Source organism: Aphidius gifuensis, linkage group LG5 (assembly GCF_014905175.1).
Source record: "Aphidius gifuensis isolate YNYX2018 linkage group LG5, ASM1490517v1, whole genome shotgun sequence".
Lineage (NCBI taxonomy): Eukaryota > Metazoa > Arthropoda > Insecta > Hymenoptera > Braconidae > Aphidius > Aphidius gifuensis.
Genome location: NC_057792.1, coordinates 11,435,298 through 11,458,822, shown reverse-complemented (window position 1 = coordinate 11,458,822; position 23,525 = coordinate 11,435,298). Strand labels below are relative to the sequence as shown.

Genomic DNA, 23,525 nt, shown 5'->3' with positions numbered 1-23,525 from the left:
TGACCAAGATCCAGCATAACCTTTACTGAAAGATTGCTTTTCATTACTGATTCTAACATAGTCACCAACATGGTATTTATTATTTTTTTTTGTCGCATTTGTATATTGTTTTTCTATATTTTCACGTGCCTTTTGAGCATTGTATATAGTAACAGCGGCTGGGGTCATTTTTGTTGATGAATGTATTGCATTATTATACGCTTGTACAATTTTAGGTAAGACTTCAATATAACGATGAGTTTTTTTATACGTGAAATAACGATAAATTCTTTCTTTAAGTGTGCGATTTACTCGTTCAACTATAGCTGCTTTGATATCCGGATTACGTGCTACACGAAAATGAATTTTGACTTGGTCCAATAATTTTTGTACATTTTTATTTAAAAATTCTTTACCTTTGTCTGATTGTAAAACTACTGGTCGACGTCCACTAGTTAAAAAAATTTTTTCAAGTGCTTGACATACAGTATTTCCTGATTTATTAATAAGAGGTTCAACCCAAAGATATTTACTAAGTACATCTATGACAACTAATAAAAATTTATTACCATCATTATAACTTTGTAATGAGGTCAAGTCAGCTAAATCCATTTCCCATAAATCATCTACATTTTTTGTAGTGTAATGTAAACGAGAAAATTTTCTCCGGACTGGTTTATGAAGTGTATAAGTATTTTGCGAATCTAACCAATCTTTAATTTCTTTTTTTGACTTTGGGTATTTTTTAAATATATTTTGTGCACCCGAGAATGATAGGGGATTTTTGGGGTTGTAATAAATGTTTGGTAAATTTATTTTTTTATGCTTAACCATTGTGATGACCTTGTTGATGGTCGCAAAATTGATGTAGCTGATTTTACAGTTTTTTGTGGAGGTTTTTTAACTTTACGTACAGTAGATATTTCTTCATCAGAAAAAGACAATTCTCTTCTGCTCAATCTTCTTTTATTAATTGGTGGTGGTCTTAAATTTGGTGTAATTACTTCTTCTTCAGCATCATCGTTGTCGCTTTGTTCCCAGAAACTAATATTACTAACAAAATCTCTAGGCGCATGATTATCTTTTAAAAATCGTGCAAACTGATCATGGCCGATTGCTTTAATATTTTTACGATGACGTAACGCATCATTAATTAAATCAATAATACTAGAACCATGAATAGTTTTTCCGTCTATACTAACCAAGCCTTTATCATTCCATTTTAATCGATTTCCGTTATCTGCTCTGGTTATATGATTTATTAAACCTTGTGCTTTTTTTTGAAAAATTTTAGGAACTGCTTTTATAATCAAGTCTTCCGGATATTTTGTATCATTATCATTACTTAAATTTCTGTAGTCAATATTATTGTTAGTATTATTATTGTAAAATAAAAATCGTCTCAAAACTTCTTTATATTCATTCCACTTTTCTCCGTCATTTTTATTTGAATTTAAAATATTATGGAGTTGATTATCAAGGCGTGACGTCACATCTCCAGGTGTTTGAACAGTACCTACGTCATTGTTTGTATTTAATTTATTAACCGAGTCTTCAGGAATTAAAACCATTTTTCTTGCATGTTCCATTATTTAAAATATTTTGTAATTACAGCTGTAATTATTGGAGTAAGTAATAAAGGTAACAAGGAGCCACCACCTGATTGATTAATTAAAATTTTTTTTTTTGTTTTTATATTTCCTGGAGAGGCCAGAGAACGTAGTATTGATTTATGTTTTTTTAATTTTTTTTTTTCTGTTTTTTTAATATTTATTGTACCTTTCAAAATATTTAATGAACATTCACCAATACAGCGAATAAGATTTTTGTCACTATGCTTTAAAATTGCTTGACGTTGTTTTGGATTAGCATATACTAATGCTTGTAGTAGAACACTATGTTTTTTATTAAACGGATTACACGTACCGACTGCCATTATATTCGTACAACTGGTATGTTATTAGATGACGTTATTGTATTTATATCTTTTCGTGGAATGTAAACAAAATTATGTGTATCACTTGGAAAAACACATGTACGTACACGGAGATTTTCTGGGGTACTCTGTTTCAAATCAAGTAAAATATATCCATGAGGTACAGAGGTCGCTTCAAAATAAGCCTCTTGAAGAAAACGCGGATTCTCAGGGTATATTTGTCGTGCTAAAAAAAATACTTGCGGACGATCTCGAGGATTTTTAAATAAAACAATATAATGTGTATTTAAACTTATATCACGAAAGCCACGATGGAAAAGATTTTGCGATAATAATATAACTGATAATCCAAGATGATGACTTCCCTTTGTAAAAAGATCCATAATAACACTGGAAGAGCCGGACTCTCTCATGAGATCATCGATAATAACTAATTTTTTTTTTTTATCATTAAACTCTTTTAATTTTGGTAGACCCTCAACAAATTCAACTGTAGAAAATTCTTTAAAACTGTCTTGCCATTGCCCATAAAAAAAATAAACTTTATCAAATTTTACATCGGTGATATTTTCATTTAAAAATTTTTTTAACCAAGTAGTCTTACCGCAGCCTGATGCTCCAGCAAGAAGCATAGTAAACGGGAATTGACACACTAGAGACATTTTAACAACTGAGAAAAAATAAATAAATAATCGAGTTATATAGAAATCTGAAAAATAAAATGGTTGGTAAAATAATTTTTTATTACAAAACAATTTTTTTATTTTCGACAAAACAAATATTTTTTTATTCATCGGACAAATTTTTTTTTTTTCAATTTTTATTTTTATTTATCTTTATTAAAAAATTTTTTTATTTATGAAACAAAATTTTTAATTTTGACAATACAAATATTTTTTATTTATTACACAAAATTTTTAATTACATTTTCAAAAAATTTTTTTTTTTATTACACACGTTGTCTTTTATACCCCAGAGGATATGTAATATTCTCGTAGTGATTACGCTTAGGTCCTGTAACAGAAATCATTTTTTTATCAATAGTAGAGTACACTTGTAGATCTCTTGTTCTACGGATAGAATTATATTCAATTTTAAAAGGATCTATTTCACGTTTAATTAATGATTCAACAGTATTAAAATTTATAATTTTTTGTGCTTTCAAGTCAAGCCGTACACCTTTCAATTTACAGACTTCTACTTGACCACCATCAGGTTTTTGTACAATAAAAGAATAAAATTTTGGCCCACCCGATATAAAAGATTTTATATATGAACCTTCTCTATACTCTTCTAGCTCATCAGTTAAATCTCCCAATTTACTCCCTGTAATTAATTTATCATTTTCATTTTTACATATTCTTATAATAGAGTCAGTATCTACATATAAAATTTGTTTACTATTTTCATTAATACAAGAATATAATTTTTCCCGAGCATACGCTGTCGTAAAAGCCGCCAATACAACGTTAGTTGTTTTTGTTAAAGGTTCTTCTTCATTAATTAATTTCCACGAAATTAAGACAGTTTCTTGATTTATTGGTTCGATAAATTGAATTAAATTTTTTTCGTTATCTACTATATCATAATATTCTTGTAAATCACTGCAAATTGTTTTACGCCATAAAGAACTTCTTTGTCCTAATTTACCATATAACGAATTGAGCATATTTTTACTCAATGTACGGAGACCTGGATTAAAATCTATTTTTTCTTTATCAAGTTTAATATTTTCAGCTTGAAAATATTCCTCGATATATTGATCTTTATCAGATTCAGTTTTGACCCAAGATGGGTACCCACTGGCTTCTTGTTTTATTTTAAGAAAAGTATTTATATATCCTGTAAATAAACCGACTTCATTAGTTTCTTTATTATTCATCGACATTTTATCGTAATGCCAAACTTCATATATTTTTTCTATGACATATCCTTTTGTTAAAGCAAGTTTTAGTTCTGACGACACCCAAGTACCGATTAAACTTCTCTCATCATTATTATGATTACAAAAACCTGGCTCTATTGTATCAACACATGTACGACAGAGTGGAAAATAAAGTTTTTTATTTTTTGAACGTACAGGCAAAACAGGCATGTGTGAATCAGACGGTGCAAGTACACGACATTTTATTAATCCATCAATTTTTGATATATCATTATTTGGAAATTCTTTCTCGATATCGCGACCAGCATATACTTTAGGATGAGCTAATGGAAATGCAGATTGCTTAAGGACACTCGGATACAGGCTTGTGAAATCTACATACTGTATAGTTTCTCCGGGTTGTACTGTATATGACTCGACGAAATTCTCCGTTCTACCACCAAAATAAGCATCACGTGGGTTCAATGCTGTGTAATAATTAGCATCAATAGAATCAACAAATTTTTTTACTTGAGGTACATCTTTTAACAATTTTTTAAATTCACATCCCCATTTTTCAATAACATCATAACCTTGATCTTCTAAATACTTTGTAATATTTTGCGTGCGTTCATAACGTTCATTCAAAGTTGTACCATCTTTTTGTACATGATCACGATTAAACATAAAACACTCAATACATCCATGCCACCAACAACCATGATACTGAAAAATGTTTTTTCGTCTTTCATTTATACCATCAACTCTAATTTTTTTTGGACCTATTTTGACTTCATGAGAGTTACCAGCATGTTGAATATTACTTGCTGTTGAATATGCTAACCATTCCAGCCACTGAAGAGCTTCTTTTGACTGATTGTCGCTTAATCTATAACCAGACCTGGGAACGATTCCGATTTTTTCTTTAGTAAGATAATTACGTTGAAAAACACGCATACATAATGAAGCACAAGTCAAAGCTTCACGGAATGGATTAACATTAGTAACTTTTAAGGTTAAATTTATAAATTTTAAACATGCCATACGTAAAACAATTACATCTAGAGTACAATAAAGTTTCAGTTCCTTTCTAAAATCAAATAATTCTCCAGAGTCTACTCTTTCTTTATACCACTTATCAAATTTGTCAGTTTCTTTTTTATTTTTCGCACGCACACCATACATTTCTGGTGGTGGTACTTCGCAGATATAATTTTGATTTAATTCATTATTAAAAAAATGTGGAAAATAACCTTTTGAAATTTTTTCATCAAGACCAAACATACGAGGTAAAGCACTCAAAGGTGCTTGAAAAAAATTGAGTGAATCTATACATTTAATATTTTCAATTGACAAAACATTAATACTTGTACCAGTAATTATAGTACTAATTTTTCCTTCTAATTTACGATTAATTAATTCTTTTAAAACCCACTGACCATCATAATTTTTTTGATTATGAGCTAATACAATAATTTCACTATATTTATTTTTTATTCCAAATAAAAAATCAACAAATTTTTTTACAGTGTCTTTCCCTTCAGCGATAAATTCGCGAGTAGTACATGAATCACATTTATTCTCGATCGGTATATTAGGCTCATCTAAATCACTTGTATCATTCATACATTTATCGCACACAAGATGAACTACTACATAATTAACCTCATGAATTTTATAAATTTTATTATGATTATAAACTGTTTTAGATTGCATTGTCTCAAAATCATAAAAAACATAAGCACAAAGGTCTTTTTTCTTTTTAAAATTCATTTTACTTTTAAAATAACATAAATGTGATGGTGGTTGAAGTTCTTCACACGCAGAACAATAATAATATCCACATAAATGACGCGTATTTAAGTAAACTTTTCTAAAACATTTTTTACACTTTTTTATTGCCTCACACACTGAATGCTTTGAATTATAAGATTGAGCTGTCCTATGTTTGTCTAAACATTGTTGTCCATAAAAAGCCCGATCACAATCACGACACTCGATTAAATCTACATTTATCTCACACAAATTATTTAAACATCGGTCACAACGACCAGGACATGACAAATGCGTTTCAGGTGATGAATATCTTTTATCACAAATTAAACAATATTTTTTTGTACCATGCATAAAAGTTATTATATTATTTATTGGTTCATAATGATGACTATTTTCATAATATGCAATTGGTATATAATTTTGTTCTTCACGAAGAAAACCCTCAACTAAATCTGTACCATCAAATATTAATTCATGTCCATTGATATTATTAGAAACATATTTATATATTTTTAAAACACGCTTGATTGGGCATGTTGCTAAATACATCTGAAATTGTCTCACTTGCTCTAACCCACATCCCTCAGGTGGAATAACAACACCAGATTTATTTATAAATTCAAGAGTCAATGTTTTTTGTAATTCATATCGAGCGTCACGAACTGCTTTTAATCTAGCCACGTCAAGTTTATTGTCTCTAATTCAGATAATTTTACTACGATTGTTCTTGGTAAACATAAATTATCTTTATTATTAGTTATTAGTGTACCACGTCTCGATCTTTCACTTTTAGGCATTCCACATCCACCAACAATTCGTTTTAAAATTATAACTTTTATATTAAATGCAGCCGTCGCATCTATACCGCCAGCACTTTGACATATACTACTTATTATTGTCCATAAACGATCAAAAGTAAACTCATTAATTGGTGTTAAATTTGTAAATGAATCACTAGTCATATTTTCTGATCGGAAATTAAAAATAATTCGGTCAGTGTTATTGCTAGACAAAGACATAACACGTTCATATACTTGTCGAAAAGCACTCTCAATAAACTCAACAAGCCCGCGATTATGAGGAACATCTTTTATTTTGAATGTATACGTCGTACTTGTGAGTGAAAATTTAGGTATTTCTTCACGCGTTTCATCGAGTAATTCTATACAATCTTCACTTCCACCGTCTTGACATTCGTCTTCACTTGAACTATCCATGATTAATATTAAAAATTTACTAAATAAAAATGATAAATTTCCCGAATATATATGTACTCCCACCTAGCTTATATTTACATTGCATGCACTTGTTATATTAAAAATCTATTGAACTGACAAAAAAAAATTTAATTGAATAAAAAAAAAATAACATACCATATTTTTTCGTTCCGACAAGCGTCACAGCCTTGTTTGTTTACGTTTATGTCTTTCCCACAAACGTAACACTGTCCAACCTCGATGCATTGGGGCTCCTCAAAATCCGTGACGTCAGAGTCACTGCTTTCTGGTACACCGATGAATCCCTCCCGTGAAGAAACTCCCGTTCCCTCGGATGAATGACATTTCTTCGGGTTCGCTTTAACAATGAATGAATGAATGTTTGAGAAATAGGTCATCAGAAAAACGGTAAAAAATAAAATGCAAAAATATTGATTTAAAGAAAAAAAATTTAGATAAAAATTAAAAAAACAAAAATGTAAATAACTTTTAAAAACAAAAAAAGAAAAATTTTCAAAGAAAAAAAGTAAAATTAAAAAAAAAAAAAATTTTTTTTTCAGAAAAAAAAAAAAGTTGAAAAATTTTAAAACAAAAAGTAAAATTAAAAAAAAAAATAATTTAAAAAACAAAAAGTAAAATTAAAAAAGAAATCATTTTAAAAACAAAAAGCAAAATTAAAAAATAATAATTTTCTAAAACAAAAAAAAAAAATTTGAAAAACAAAAAGCAAAATTAAAAAATAATAATTTTCTAAAACAAAAAAAAATTTGAAAAACAAAAAGTAAAATTAAAATAGAAATCATTTTAAGAACAAAAAGCAAAATTAAAAAATAATAATTTTCTAAAACACTTACATATCCAATTATCACTCGATGACGTAGAATCTGATCGTTCACGTTCTTTTTCTTTTTTCCATTCCTCAAGGTTTTTGAGACGTTGGATACGCCAACGCTCCTGAACAACCATCCTTCTAATCATTTTTCTTCTTATGATCTTTGCTTTTTTTTGCTGAATACGTAATTGTCGCTCACCTGTAAAATATATAAATTCACTGTTTTATTCTATTTTCACTTTTTTTAAATCCACTCTATTATTTTATTCCACTGTATTTATTTTCACTGTATTATTTTTACTTTTTTATTTCACTGTATTAATATATTATTTAAATACTTACGTAACATTTTTTTAATAAAGCTCCGATTATTGATAGCATTGGTACATCTTTTTAAAAAACCATATAAAATTTTTTTTACTGCATTATCTTTTGAAAGTATTTCATTTATGTGATCTTCATCGAGATCGTCTTTGAATATTTTTAAATCACCCTCAAAATCTTCAACTGATTCTGCTAAATTATCAATCGAAGTTATATATTTCATGATATAATATATTTCCTTCATACTACTTTTTAATTTTAAGTGACCACGTATTTTTTGAATTATCTTTGGACGTTTAAATGTATAGTTGCGCGTAACTTGTACGACTCCCGGTGATACGATTTTAAAAGATTTGGTTAAAAATTTTTCACATAAGTTGTTCATGTTGAAAGTGTTGAAGACGATGTGCAACTGACTCGAAAATTAGGATTAAAGATGTCGGAAAAGCACTCCCCACTTACGTTTTAGTTTTCTCTTTTTTTAAATAATTTTTTATCTTTTTTAAATAATTTTTTCTCTTTTTTTTTTTTAAATAATTTACCAGTTGCTATTTTGCATAATCTATTGTAACTTGAAATTTAAATTTTTGATATCTTCCAAAAAAGCTAATAAAGATCGTTGTTAAATATTTAATAGATCTATATTCTTTCTAAAGACTAGGTGTACAATTTTAAATTGAATAATAGTGCTGCCAGACAATAAACAAAAAAGTTTTCTATTTACAAAAAAAATTTTCTTTGGAAAAAATAAACTCAAACTAATTTTATATTCTAGCATTTTAATTTATACATTTTAAATAATCAAAAGGACATTTTTTTCTCGCATAATAGATCTTTAGACCCCTGTATTCACCCTGAATTTAAAAAAAAAATACGGCGCCAGCAGTAAACAGTTCCATTAAAAATAAATATAGTTGAAAAATACCAAGACAGTAAATAATTATTTTTCGAACAAAAAATATTGTAGTCAAAAGAAAAAATATATTTTTGTATAAAGAATAGAGAAGTTTCTATTTTCATTTGCATTTTTTCCTATACCTGCTTTTTTCGTTGCTCTCTTTCTATCCAGCTGTGACGCTCAGGTGTGTCATTGTATTATGTAAATATGCGCTATTTCATGCACGTATGTCACTCAAATAATAATTGTAATAAATATTTCAAGTACAGGTGGCGGTAATTACGATAAAATAAGTATAAATAGAGCTGATAAATAGTATTTCATGTTAGTTTATTAAAAAGGTACAATGTATCTATTTATAATTTTTTCCGTGTTAAGTGTTTCGGCTGCAAGTAAAAATGACTATACAGTCAAACAAATACAAACAGGTGCAGGATTATTTTACGATTATTTATACGATTTTAAATTTTCAATAAATAACTGGAAGCTAATTACATTCATTGAATTAGATTGGTATATAAAACAACAACCATATTTAAATGATGACGTAATCAAGGCTGTAAAAATATTAAAAGACAAATGTACACATGTGATGCATTATACGCACTCCCTGTGTGACGCAGTAATACAAAGGCAACATACGGTACAATTAAAACTAAATGTTACAGAAGAATATGTACGTCAATTGAAAGCAATTTCTACGCAACCTGAAATAGAGAAAGATATAAGACAAAAGCGTGATGTATTTAATGATAGAAATACTTTTATAGGCAAGTCTTTTTTCACATCTTTGAGTGATGAAGAATCTGCATTATACAATAATAAAATTGATAACATGTTGAGAGAAAAAAAAAATTTTGTATCAGATCTTGAGAATCTAACGCATATATTACCAGCTGAAGTAGAACGATTTAAAAAAATTTTAATAGAATATTCAACTATAGGTTATTCAACACTTGGGTGGTTTTACATAAGATTAGAAAATTTTAATAAATGGTTTGGTTATCATATTGAAAAAGAAAAACAAGTATATTGGGAGCTGTATTATCAAACAATTCTCTATTTAGATGACTTTGGCAATGTTGTAGATGGATATAATCATTTTTTTAAAATTGTAATTGATTCCATTAATTTATCAAAGCTAAATATACTTCATCCTGAAATATTATCAGCAGAAAAATTGGAAGGCTCACTTGAGTTTTTTGCAAAACATAGTGGTGAATTTAATTTACCTATGAATATAAGAGATGCAGTAGCTGGTCATCTGAGTAAAATATCACAAATTGATATAGGTTATGACAATGGTAGATTATTTGTTTTAATGAGAATTCCATTGACTGAAGAAAAAATTTATCATATACATAAATTAAGATCGTATCCTATTGCTCAGCAATTAGGGAATAATACAATAGGATCAGCGTGGATAAAACCAAGAGCTAATTATTTGATTTTGTCATCAGATCAATCGCAATATACACTTGTAAAAAATAAAATTGATTTACCTTATTGTCAAGCAAGTGTAAATATACATATATGTGAATCATTATCATATCCGATGTATGAGAGCTCACATCAAGCTGGTTGTGAAATTTCTCTAATTACAAAAATTAATGAATCGCCTTTACTTAATTGTGACATTAAAATTTCTCGTCATTTTACGCCGTACTGGAAAAAATTAAGTAATGAAAGAGGATGGTTATATAGTTTACCAGGAGAACAAGAAATACATATACTGTGCGGAGACAAGAAAAAAAAAACTATTGTTATTCGTGGTGTTGGTATACTACGGATCCAAGCAGGTTGCCACGCACGCATAAATTACGGAACAATTTTCGGTCAACAGGTAGTAAATATTGATACCATATATGAATTTAAAACTACAGCGACATTAAATGTTACAAAACTATTGCCTGAAATTGTTGATTTTACTATAGGAGAAACAAACTATTCATCAGCAAACCCAGCCGTATTGATTTATGATATATCTCTTAAAGAAATAAGAAAAGAGATATTAGATCAAAAAGAAAAAATAAATGAAAAAAATCTTTCAAAAAATATTATATTTAAAATTATTCTTGGTGAAATTATTATGGCTACAATATTAACCTCCATAATTTCATTTCCACCAATTGTAATTATTATAAAAAAAATTTTATCTTTCTTTAAAAAAGAAAAGTGTCATATAGATGTGAAGCCCGTCCCCACCTCAATATCTTATCCCTCTACTTATTAATTTCCCCACTATTCAATATCTAATTGTATAAAAGTCGATGTAATGATAGCTAAAATTAAAAGTTAACCATGGAGTCAACTAGTAATCTTCTTCTGTCACATTCAGTTGCGCTTAATAAGTCTAAAACGAAAAACCTACGTGTTGGATTTGGAGAAGATTATCGAATTAATATTCAAATCTGTGACAATACTTTAAGAAAAGGAATTTCGTTTGCAGTATATAAGTGGAAAAATTTTTTGGATAAACTAGAATTTATATTATCTTGGTACTCAGCTAGTGAAAAAACAGACGACTTGAAAAAAAAATATTCTCCAATTGAGTGTGAAGACATTAAAATATTTTTTAGTTATTCATACAAAACGAGGTCTGTTGTATTTGATCAGGGCTCTGGAAAAATAGCACATAGGAAGAGTACTTGATATTTTACGTTCAATTGCAAAACAAAGTAAATTAATTATTACATGTGGAGACGAGTCTGTAATGTATTTACAGAATCTTCTTGGTCGAGATATTATAAACGCTGAAAATATGAATGAATGGACTATATTTGTAGCAACAGAAACATCTAAATCTAAATGTATAATTCATAATAATTTACCATATCATGAGTGTGCACTTGTACATGCTAGACGAATAAAAAAATATTTTTAAAATAAAATGTCTTCAAATAAAAATTGTAGTGTTGACGAAACTGGTTAAATATTGTAAGAAAAGTATGTCGAACGGAAATGAATATTAAAAGAAAACACATGTTCAAATAAAAATAAATGTCAATAACCTATGTCTTAATTATTTTCCTATATTTCCCAGCTGCATACAAATGAGTCATACTTGAAATTTTGGTTAAAAATTAAATAATAAAATAATAAATGTAATGATATAAAAAAAAAAATTAAAAATAAAATAAAAAAAAAATTACACCTGGGCTGACTCGAACGCTAGAGCCTACGCTTGAAATATTAATATAACTTTTTATTTATTTGAAAAAAAAATAGTGATCGTCCAATGGATGTGGTAGAGAATATTATTATCTATTATAAAAACACTTAAAATAATTTTTTGAAGTGAAACTTCTTTACGGAGGGTAGCAAAAAAAATTCGAGGCCGCGCTCGCGTATACTCTGGCGTATATTCTGGCGTTTATTCTGGCGTTTACTCTGGCGTTTATTCTCGCGTTTACTCTCCCGTATACTTTCTACTATACTCTCTGCTATACCGGCAAGCATTATACATGCACTATATATAGCGTATAAACTTGGAGCGTCAGTGAGCGTCAGCTTCTATGTGTGTATGCGTGTGCGACTTTTTGTTTGTTTATTTATTTAAGGCCAGGCCTTTAACATCTAGTGACAAAATTGAGATGTACACTCATCTTAGTAATGGCCGACAAACTAGTCTGTCAAAAAAACAATAATTAAAATTATTTAGACTTGTTACATCACTTGGAGACATAATTTCCGACACGTGTGCCATTTTTTTGAACATTTTGATATATTTTTTTTAGTTATTCAATTAAAAATAAAATTGTTATCGTGGGACAAAAATTTGAGGTCCAAACCCATATAATAATAATTATAGATAATATGAACAATCTGAACACACACTGACACACACACACACTTGGTACATCGGCCATCGTTACGAGTGTGTGTTCAGATTGTTCATATTATCTATAATTATTCTATGATTATTGTGTTTTATTTACAATAAATTTCTTCTCAAGACCTAATTTCCGACACGTAAAAAATTATTAGCAATTTTTTGAGTCTAATTAGAAAACAATCGGTTTATTTTTGTGGATGTTATCGTGGGACAAAATTTATCATCTTTCTTATATTCACTTGTATCTAAAGTCACTAGAAGTTAAAGGCCTGCCCTTAAATATTATTAAACAGTTCAACTGAGTTTAATACTTAAATAATTGATTTTTAAAAAAAATTCATTTGAACGTATCACGCAATAGTTATCTCGCGGGTTTAAAGAATCATTATTATAATAACAATAAAATTATTATAAATATATATAAATGATAATTATAACAACAATAATTTTGATAATATTACCAATTATTCACAATAGTATTAATATCAATAATAATATCTATAATAATAATATTTTGAATAGCAATACTAATAATTATCAATATTTATATATGAATGTTATTGTCAATATTATTATTCATATTATTAATATCACTGATATTATTATAAATCGATAATATTATTGTTATTATTACTAATATTATATTGATATTATTATTATCGATGATATTTTTGAAATTATTATTTTATTTATACTATGGTTATATATGAATAATATTATTATAAATAATAATAACTCCAATAATATTATGATTAACAATAATATCAATATAATATTAGTAATAATATCGATAGTATCAATTATATCGTCGCATTAAAGAATGAAGGGCGTAAGTGCCAAAAACGTCAATTTTAAAGAAAAAAGGGCGTAAGTGCAAATTTATAAATTTTCGGGTTTTTCATCTAATTTTAATACTTAAAAAAAAGCGAGAATGGGCGTAACAACCTTTGATAAAGGTAAAGAGCGTATGTCCAAGGATTTACGCCTTTTTTCCCGTTATCAAAATAATTTTTGATAAAAGATGAAGGGCATACTTTCAATTTTATTTGAAATTCATTTAATGGCAGGATTTTTTAAATTATTGATTGTTTACTGATAATTATACATAATTTATTATCAATAAGAAAAACATAAAAATAATTACAAATCTTCATCTTTTATTAAAAATGATTTTGAGAATGGAAGAAAGGCGTAAGTCCCTGAACATAGGACTTTTTTTTTTTCTTTAAGCCTTAAAATTGGATGCAAAGCCCGAAAATTTATAAATTCGCACTCACGCCCTTTTTCTTTTAGAAAAAAAAAATTCCTAAAAATGGCACTTACGCCCTTTTTCCATTAATGTGACGATATAAATAATAAAATTTATAATAATAATATTCGAAATATAAATACTAATAATTATTATTAACTAATAATATTTATATTTGAATATTATTGTCAGTATTAATATCATTATTATTATTATTATTATTAATATTCAGCGTGACATTACTCTGAAAGAAGTTTCACTTCCCCCGCGCGTACTCGCAACACGCTAATTTTTTTTTTTTTAATTATAACAATTGTTATTGTTAAATAACCAAGTATATATTTCAAATCCAAGAGCGCTACGTTAAAAATATCATTATAACTTTTTAATTATTTGAAAAAAAATAGCGATCGTCCAATGGATGTGGTAGAGAATATTATTATCTATTATAAAAACACTTGAAATAATTTTTTTTTTAATTATAACAATTGTTATTGTTAAATAACCAAGTACGCATTTTTAATTCAAGAGAGTGAGCGCTATAGACATAAGTGTAGTGCTAAGGCACTACAAAACATGGCCGCCCTACACTAACACTTATTTGACTCACACGCATTTTCCATTCAAACTTTTGCTGGGACTTTTGCTGCCGCTGCAGCGCTATAAACATTTTACACTAACAAAACAAGACCCGCCCTACACTAACACTTGTTTGACTCACACACATTCTCCATTCACACTTCTGCTGACACTTTTGCTTGCAGTCTGGTTGCACTTATGCGCGCGCACACATCACAAAATAATATTTAAAAAAAAAAAATATTATTATTCATATATATACATACGTACATATATAAATAATAATAACAATAAATAAATAATAAAAAAATATATATGTAATAAAAAAATAATTATTATAATAATAAATAATAATAAATAATAATAATAATAATAATAAATAATAATAATAATAATAAATAAAATAATAGGGGTAGTTTATTAAGGGTAGTTATTTTGAGGGTACTTTATCAGGGTAGTCGCGTATGGGCCCCGCGGAGTTTGTAGGTGCTCGAGGGGGGAACGCGAGCAAGCGGCACAGAGGGAAAGGGGGCAGGTAAAAAAACGACTCCCAAAACCGGTTTTCTCATGCATCGTATACCTTTTAACCTTACGCCACCCGCTATCTCTCCTTATACTCTACTAGCGCGCATACTGCTTGTATTTATATGGATAAACAGACGCGCGAGCTTAGGCGTTCACGAGAGAACGGGCCGAAGACCACGCATATATAGTCCTAACGGCAACTCGCAATTTGTTGTTAAATTAATAACTCGGTAAATAATTAATAAAAATATCTAAAAATTCGTATAAAACTTCTTGATATACTGCTCAACAATATTGCCACTGACAAGTTAATCAGTTTTTAAATTTCTTCGACTCTTTTTTCATTCAAAGTTAGACAGATTGAATTATTATTTAAAAAAATTTATTTGACGAAAAATATGTATTTTTCAATTCTATTAACGACTGTATTTTTTATTTTTCTGATTTATCAATTTTAATTTTTCTTATTTTCCACCCACCGAAACATAGCGTTTTCTTGTCTTCAAGCGCTCAACTGGTTATTGCATGCGGACCCTCAATTATTTTAACAAAAAGTTTGTTAAAAATCGATCATCAGTTGTCAAAAATTATGTATTTATATAAATATAAACCATATGGTGTTGAGAACTGTGATTTTTCTAGTATACACACATATTTATATATTCAAAGACGCATTTTAGTTTGACTTTCTTTATAATTTCTTATCAGTACTGCATCATCAAATTCATCTACCAGCCGAGAGACAGCATAGTCTGACAAATATATTGTGCAATAGGAAAAAAATTAGTAAATACTGAGTGTTTACTAACGATGAAATTTAGCATAAATAACAATTATTTTGACAAAAGTGTGTAAGAAATCAATCATTAATTGTCAAAAATAATGTATTTATACTGTTGAGAACAATGATTTTTTCGACTATACACACATTTATACACTTAAAGATGCATTTGAGTTTTTCTCTCTTATTAATTTCTTATCAGTACTGCATCATCAAATTCATCTACCAGCCGTAAGACAACATACTTATAAATATATATATTGTGCAAAAAAAAAAAAAATTCGTTCATACTGAGTGTTTACCAATGTTGAATTTGAGCATAACTGACAATTATTTTGACAAAAGTGTGTAAAAAATTGATCATCAATTGTCAAATCGATGTATTTACAGTTTTAAGAACAGTGATTTTTTGTTAGTACTTGTTCAATACACTGCTAATAATATGAATTTATTGTGGGATAGTCATAGATTTAGACCCCGAAAAAATTAAAGACTTTCGTGCAATTAAAAATAAAGTAAACCTCCGCTTACAACAAAATACGGTAAAGATTATAAAACATAGTGAGCTGCTAAGTTCATCATGTATAAGCACCGGTAAAAAGAAAATTAGATCACCAACCTAGTATTTATAGTTGTGTCAGTCACGAATTATCTAGCAAAATATCCAAACATATATCTTCCTAGTATTCTTGTAAACGTAGGTTTACTTCATTTATATTTGGACCGAGTTTTTTAATCTCTTTCGAGGCTGAATCTATAACCGTTTCATAACGAATTGATATTTTTCTAATTCTAAGAGGATTATATTTCGTATTCAAATTTTTCAACGTCACATCCTAAGTCATTTAAAAAAATTATATATTTTGTAAATAATTTTGTAATTTTTTCTCAAAATATAAAGTATAAAACTGTTTAAATAATTTGTATACAAGTATTTTTGTTAAAAATTTTTTCGTTACCCGATGATTTTGACTTTATTTCTTCCTAGTTACAGCAAAATAAGACATGAGACATGACATATAAGACATGGGACATATGACATGAGCCATAAGACATTAGCCATAAGACATAAGACATGTGAAATCATATGTTAAAATGACAGAATTGAATTTTTTTCGGACAAATTCGAAGAATTTTTTACACTATATGGAACATAAGACATGCGACATAGGGTATAGGAAATGGAACATGGTGCATAGGACATGGAACATGGTGCATAGGACATGGGACATAGGACATAGGACATGGGACATGGGACATAAGACATTGAACATCAGACAAGGGAACATAAGAAATGAGACATGAGACATGAGAATATAAGACATGGAAACATAAGAAATTGCACTTTAAAATGACAAAATCTAATTTTTCTTGGTCAAATCTGTATTACCGACCCAGGATAATTGAGAATGACAAATTTCTTTACCATCTCTGCATTACCAACACATGACAATTGGGAAATCTCAGCAATCTTATACAATTTTATCTGCTTCATACTTTTGACATATTTTATGTAGACCAGCCAATCCTGGGTCTTCTTTAGTATAATTACCTCCCCCACCCAGATCAGCATCAAAGTAACGCAAAGGTAAAATATTCGGTAAAAAATTGAGAAGATCGTCAACATCCATATACGTTGTAAGTTGTAGACTATTACTCGTTAGACGCACGTTTTCGATATGATCATAATACAACTCCGGTGTTTGTATTCTCGATTCAATTATTTTTACAACTACAGAAAAAATCAAAAATAGTGTAAGCGCCATGGTATTGACTGAATCACGGCTTGTGATTGACTAAGTTGATTAATTTACAACATGGGTATATGAATAGGTAAAATAATTTACAAGACAGGTTATATTTGTTTAAAAAATTATTTTTATTCTTATATTTATGAAATAATTGGTCGTACAACTTTTTCAATATCTGCTCTACATATAACACATTTTTTTAAATCAGTTGAACAATTTTCACAAGAAACAAAATGTCTACATGGTAAAAATAATATACCTAAATTTTTTTCAAAACAAGAATTAAATTTGAATTCGAAATGTTGATTTAGTATTTTATCTCCATTCAAGGCATTAATTATTGCTTCAGTATTTTGATATACACCATGAGCCAAAAATATCGTAATACCCCCAGACTGTGTGACATCAACACCTATACAACCTTCTTGAGGATAGATATGTAAAAAACCGATAGGTATATTTATATCACAGAGAACAACAACCCACTTGCCCTGCAAATTGATTTCACGTGGTAGTTGTATACTAAATTCTGATGCATTGTTATTAGGATAAAATTCAGTACTTTTGTTACTAACAAGTGTGAGGTAAAAATTTCTGTCATTATTCATTGTAGATTACTTGCAGGAATCCAGCTATCAAATTTCGATGGCCAATCCAGCCAGTGTACAAAGTATTCTTTTTGCTTGCCTTTACCACGTGTTTTTAGAACTTTTTCGATTTTAAATACACTTTCTTCAATGTTTTTGTTAACTGGAGACAATTCAACCTCATAAAACATACCATCGATAACTTCACCAGCTAAATCGGCTAACTCATAAATCGGTTTGCCTTGACGTGATGTAGCTTCCGTTATTTTAAATATTTCCTTAGACCATGAAGGAGTATACCCTTTCTGGAATTCGCCTTTCGCAGTACTGATGCGCACACGGTGCGTCATTTACTTTATATTTAAATCGATCAACTATTTTTTCATCATCATAACGACTTTCTATATTTTTTCTAACGATTTCTAAATTATTTATCGTCACTGCAGCTGGTGTCATTTTGATCGATGTATGAATAGAATTATTGTACCCATCGACAATTTGTTGTAATATATCTATATATTTATGTGTTCTTTTATGTGTAAAGTTACGCCAAATACGTTCTTTTATTGTACGTATTACGCGTTCTACAATTGATGCTTTTATGTCAGGATTTCTTGCCATTCGAAAATAAATATTAGCATCGCTTAACATCTTTTGGATAATTTTGTTTTTAAACTCACTTCCAGAATCGGTCTGTAAAAAAACAGGCATACGACCATTGCTCTTTTTAAATATACGTTCAAATCCTGAACATACTTCTGGACCGGTTTTATTTTTTAATGGTTCAATCCATAAGAATTTACTAAATCCATCAATAACAACAAGTAAAAAAGTTATGCCATTATTTTCTGATTTTATACTTTGTAAATCTGCTAAATCAGATTCCCAAACAGAATCGATGCCTGATACATTATAATGTAAACGAGGAAATTTACGTTTGACAGGTTTGTGTAATATATACGCGTCTTGTGAATTTAAATACTCTTTTATTTTATCACTTAAATCTGGATATTTTGCTACAATATTACGTGCACCAGTATAAGCAACAGGATTTGATAAATCATAATAAATATTTGCAATGGGTGTATTTTTCTTATTAGTATTTATGAGGTCTTTTTCGACTTTTTCTTTTCGGGACTTAGTCTTTGCCATGATACTTCAGGTTCACCACTAGTGGTTGGTTTCTCACCATCCGGAAATTGCGGTCCAAGTCTTTTACTAATTCTGTGATTTGGGCGGTCTGCTAATGGTGTTGAAAACAATAATGGCTCTTCTTCATCTTCATCATCATCTTCTGAAATGATAGGTGACTTCCAGAAATTGTCAATACCTACAAAATTACGTGGAGTATTTATACCACGGAGAAACTTTGCAAATTCTTCTGGACCAACAGCATTATGACTTTTACGATAACGTAAAGCATCATTCAATAAATCAACAATATTTGTATTGGGTATTTTATTGTTGTTTATATTTTCGTGACCAGATTTATCCCATTTAAAACGCTTATCTATATCCGCAGTGTTAATATGATCAATTATTGCCTTAGCTTTTTGCTGATATCGCGGAGGAACACTTTTTATTATATTCTCGACAGGGTACGATGAATCCTCTGTACTATCATCGATATCTTTATATATTAATTTTGTAAAAAAAGACATAAAAACAATTTTATTTATTTTCAAATGGCTTTATTATTTAATCTAGTAATTGTGCACAGCGTTCGCAATGACCAAATTCATTCACAATCGGTTCTCCAGCACAGAGATCGCATTCTACGTTACTCAATGATTCTTTGAGGTCACGTATTTCGTTTTGCAAACATGTTATTCTTTAATTTATAAATTGCTGTCTTTTTTCAATAATTGTGTTTGGTATTTCTACAGGTGATGGTTGTGGGTAATGCGGTTGTTTACCCATCGCCCATTTTTCATGACAGCCTTTACAAAATTGGTGATGTGGCTTTGCTGCTTTATTAGGGCATTGATACCCTGCACAGTCAACGCAAAAATCTGTAATATCTACAGACTCATTTTTTTGTTTCTCGACACGTGGCTTTGAAGGCCCTGCTTCAGGTCGATATTGATTTTTGTTGTCATATTCGTCAGCAACATTATTCTCGTTCATAATGGTGGGTGGGTCTGAAGACGAAGCCGATGACGATGATGATGACGAAGACGTTGACGATTGGCTCAATATAACTACGTCATCTACCATACAAAAAAATATATGATTAATATTATTATCATTATTATATTTTAAAAATTTTTTATTAATTTATTTTATAAAATATTTACCTTCTTCATCTACCGCAATTATTTTTTTACCGTATTTCCCGAGCTTATGCATTGTAGAGGGTAATACTGGCACCTGTTTTTCAGTATTGATATCTTTACTGTGTTCTGTAATAAAAAATAATATTTTATTATTATTATTTCTATTTTTATAAAATTTTTTATTAATTTATTTTATAAAATATTTACCTTTTTCTCCATTATCATCATCTAATGATATTATTTTTCGCCCGTGTTTTATGGCTTGAGTAGGCAATACTACCCCCTTTTTCAGTATTGTCATCTTTACTGCGTTCTGTAATAAAAGAAATATTTTATTATTATTATTATTATTATAAAAAATTTTTTCTATTTATTTTACTAGGTGCCATGACGCGCCTACGGCGCGGCTTTCTGACCATTTCTGACTCTCCAACCTTTAAGTAGCGTGTCCACCTTGAAGTGCAATACAAATAATCACTGAAATCTGGTAATAAATCTGGTAATAAATTCTTGCAAGTGTACACATTCATTATTTTGGAAAATTACGATAATAAGAGAAATTTACTTAATATTTTTACTTATATATATTAAAATATATTTTAATTATTTATATACATTATAATTTTTATTTTTAATTATAAATATCATTCTAAATTATCTAAATTTCAATGGAATTCATTTACTGAACATGGACATTATATAATTATAAATATTCGATTATTTATTCAAAAACAATTCTTTATATACATAATTTTTAACAATGTTACTTTGACGTTGATCACCTAAAAATATGAGGAGTGATTTCCATGATCTTACTCTTGAGAAAGCAACGTACATTTGTCCACGATTAAAAACATCTTTTCGGAGATCAAGACCAACTTTATCGAATGTTTGTCCTTGACTTTTATTTATAGTCATCGCAAACGCAATTTTTATTGGAAATTGTCTGCTTTAAAAGTGAAAGAATAAATGTTTTCACAATAGAGTGTTATACGATGTAAGAATACAATACTTCCTGCCTTGTCGCCTGTCAAGATTCGACAACGAATAAGATTGTTAGCAAGATCTAATATTTGTAATCTTGTTCCATTGCATAAACCTTCGTTTGTACTTAGATTACGTAAAAGCATTATAATGCAATTTTTCAATACTTCCTGCCTTGTCGCCTGTCAAGATTCGACAACGAATAAGATTGTTAGCAAGATCTAATATTTGTAATCTTGTTCCATTGCATAAACCTTCGTTTGTACTTAGATTACGTAAAAGCATTATAATGCAATTTTTTCTTAAATTAAGTTGATATGGTGGAAAGCCTGGAGGATTTAAAGTATTCAAATATTCTGGTAAAATCGCCTCATTAATATCCCCATTATCACAATTATCTGTACTATCAATTCCAGTATAAATTTTCTCTGTACTTCTGTCAAGTAGTTCAACCACTTCTTTATTAATATCATCAACATCAATATTTCTAGCTGACAAAACTGCGACTTTTGCTAAATCTGTATATCTACGTTTTTCAATTAAATCTTTGATTAATTCTACTATATTAGAATTTCTGGGTGCCAGGCAACGCTCTGGAGCTGGAAAACAGTCATTATTATCATTTATAATTCCGTCCCCAACATCTAAAAGGTATTTTATAAATTCCGTTTCCTCTGGTAATGCTCTCATGTTTTCAGTTAATGAATAAGTAGTAAAATATTTCCATAGTTGACTAAATTTTATAGATAAATTTACTACTTCACTGCGAGTTGCATTTCTTTTGACGGGTAACAATTGGCAAAAATCTCCACCTAATACCACTATTTTTCCACCAAATGGTATATCAATTTTAGTTATATCACGATAAAGTCTGTCAGCAAATTCTAAACAGTGCCTTGGTGCCATTGAAGCTTCATCGCAGAGAATTAAATTTATTTCAAGTACATCTTTTGCTTCTTTCGACTGATATTTAATACTTGACGTAGAATCAGCAAATAATGGAACTGGCATCCCAAATGTTCTATGAATAGTTTTTCCTTCAGGAAGCAATACAGCTGCAATCCCTGTGAAAGCCATCATAGCTAATTTCTTTCCTTTACTTTTTAATGGTAAATTGTTGTATAAACAAACGTTTTTCCCGAGCCACCTGGTCCATCAATATAAAAACATGATTCAGCAGTATCTCTCGTTCCATTGTTTAAAGCAACGTTCAAGATTTTATCTACAATTTTTTTTTGTTTTGGATTTAATTTTGCATATTGTGCTTGTCCTATGCTTTCATGATTAATTACCACCATTTCACTGTTTTGTAATAGCCTATCAGAAATTTCATAATCAGTTATCGATGGCATGGTAGGATAATCGCGTATATTAGAATTTTCACGAGACAGTAATAGATTAATTTCATGATAAGCTCTTGCATGTGATTGATTTGAGTCATAGTCTTTTTGGAAATCTTCAGACATAGCGTCTTTAAATTTTTCCCAGAGATTTTCTGGTTTAACTGGATGACAATGAATCAAAATGCTTACAAAAAGTCGTCTCAGTTGGCAACATCCATATTTCACCTTCAGTAATTGCTCTGTCCCATTCCGCATCATCTTCTATCAATCCCAATGCTAAACATGCACTGTGATAAGTATCATGTATTATACCATTTACTGTCCGAATATCTTCAAAACTTGTAGCTCCTTCGACTGTTATTAATAATAATCTAAGGTGAAAGAGTTCAACTTGAGTCGGACTAATAGAATACATTCGTCCAATTACATCAAAATGTTTTTTTCTTGTTTCCCATGAAGATGCGTTTCTCCCCGTTCGTTTTTTAAATACAAAGTGTAATGGAATATCTGAGTAGGTGAATTGATTTGCTACAGAATCACGCTGGTTTAAAGCAAAGTAATCCATCAACATGGTGTTTGTATTTAATGCATCACGTATAGCTTCTTCACTCGCTTCGTCACAGATAGTAACGCTCTGCTCGTTTGGTAAATGAACTGGGAGTCGTATAATTGAATGACTTTTATTTTGAAGTGGTCTCCCATTTATTATTATTATTATTATTATTATTATTATTATTATTATTATTATTATTAACAATAAATAAATAACACAGCAATAATTTATTTATT

The 23,525-nt window shown here is 29.0% G+C and overlaps 2 protein-coding genes across 2 annotated transcripts in view; one reads left to right on the top strand and one right to left on the bottom strand.

The window, feature by feature from the left end:
- The window catches only part of LOC122857592 (protein Wnt-11b-2-like), a 114,058-nt gene that overhangs the window by 20,171 nt on the left and 70,362 nt on the right, over nucleotides 1-23,525 (top strand). The gene's annotated exons all lie outside the window — the stretch shown is intronic.
- LOC122857597 lies at nucleotides 2,870-8,358 on the bottom strand. Its single transcript, XM_044159853.1, has 4 exons — nucleotides 7,947-8,358; nucleotides 7,627-7,803; nucleotides 6,929-7,130; nucleotides 2,870-2,929 (listed from the first exon to the last, which is right to left on the bottom strand). The coding sequence occupies exons 1-4, from the start codon at nucleotides 8,311-8,313 to the stop codon at nucleotides 2,923-2,925; spliced, it is 753 nt and encodes a 250-aa protein (XP_044015788.1). The 5' UTR covers nucleotides 8,314-8,358; the 3' UTR covers nucleotides 2,870-2,922.

Coding starts and splice junctions, on each gene's coding strand:
- LOC122857597 (XM_044159853.1), bottom strand. CDS start 8,313: ATGAACAACTTATGTGAAAAATTTTTAACCAAATCTTTTAAAATCGTA. Junction 7,804..7,946: donor CTTTATTAAAAAAATGTTAC/GTAAGTATTTAA, acceptor TATATTTTACAG/GTGAGCGACAATTACGTATT. Junction 7,131..7,626: donor ATCGAGTGATAATTGGATAT/GTAAGTGTTTTA, acceptor TCATTGTTAAAG/CGAACCCGAAGAAATGTCAT.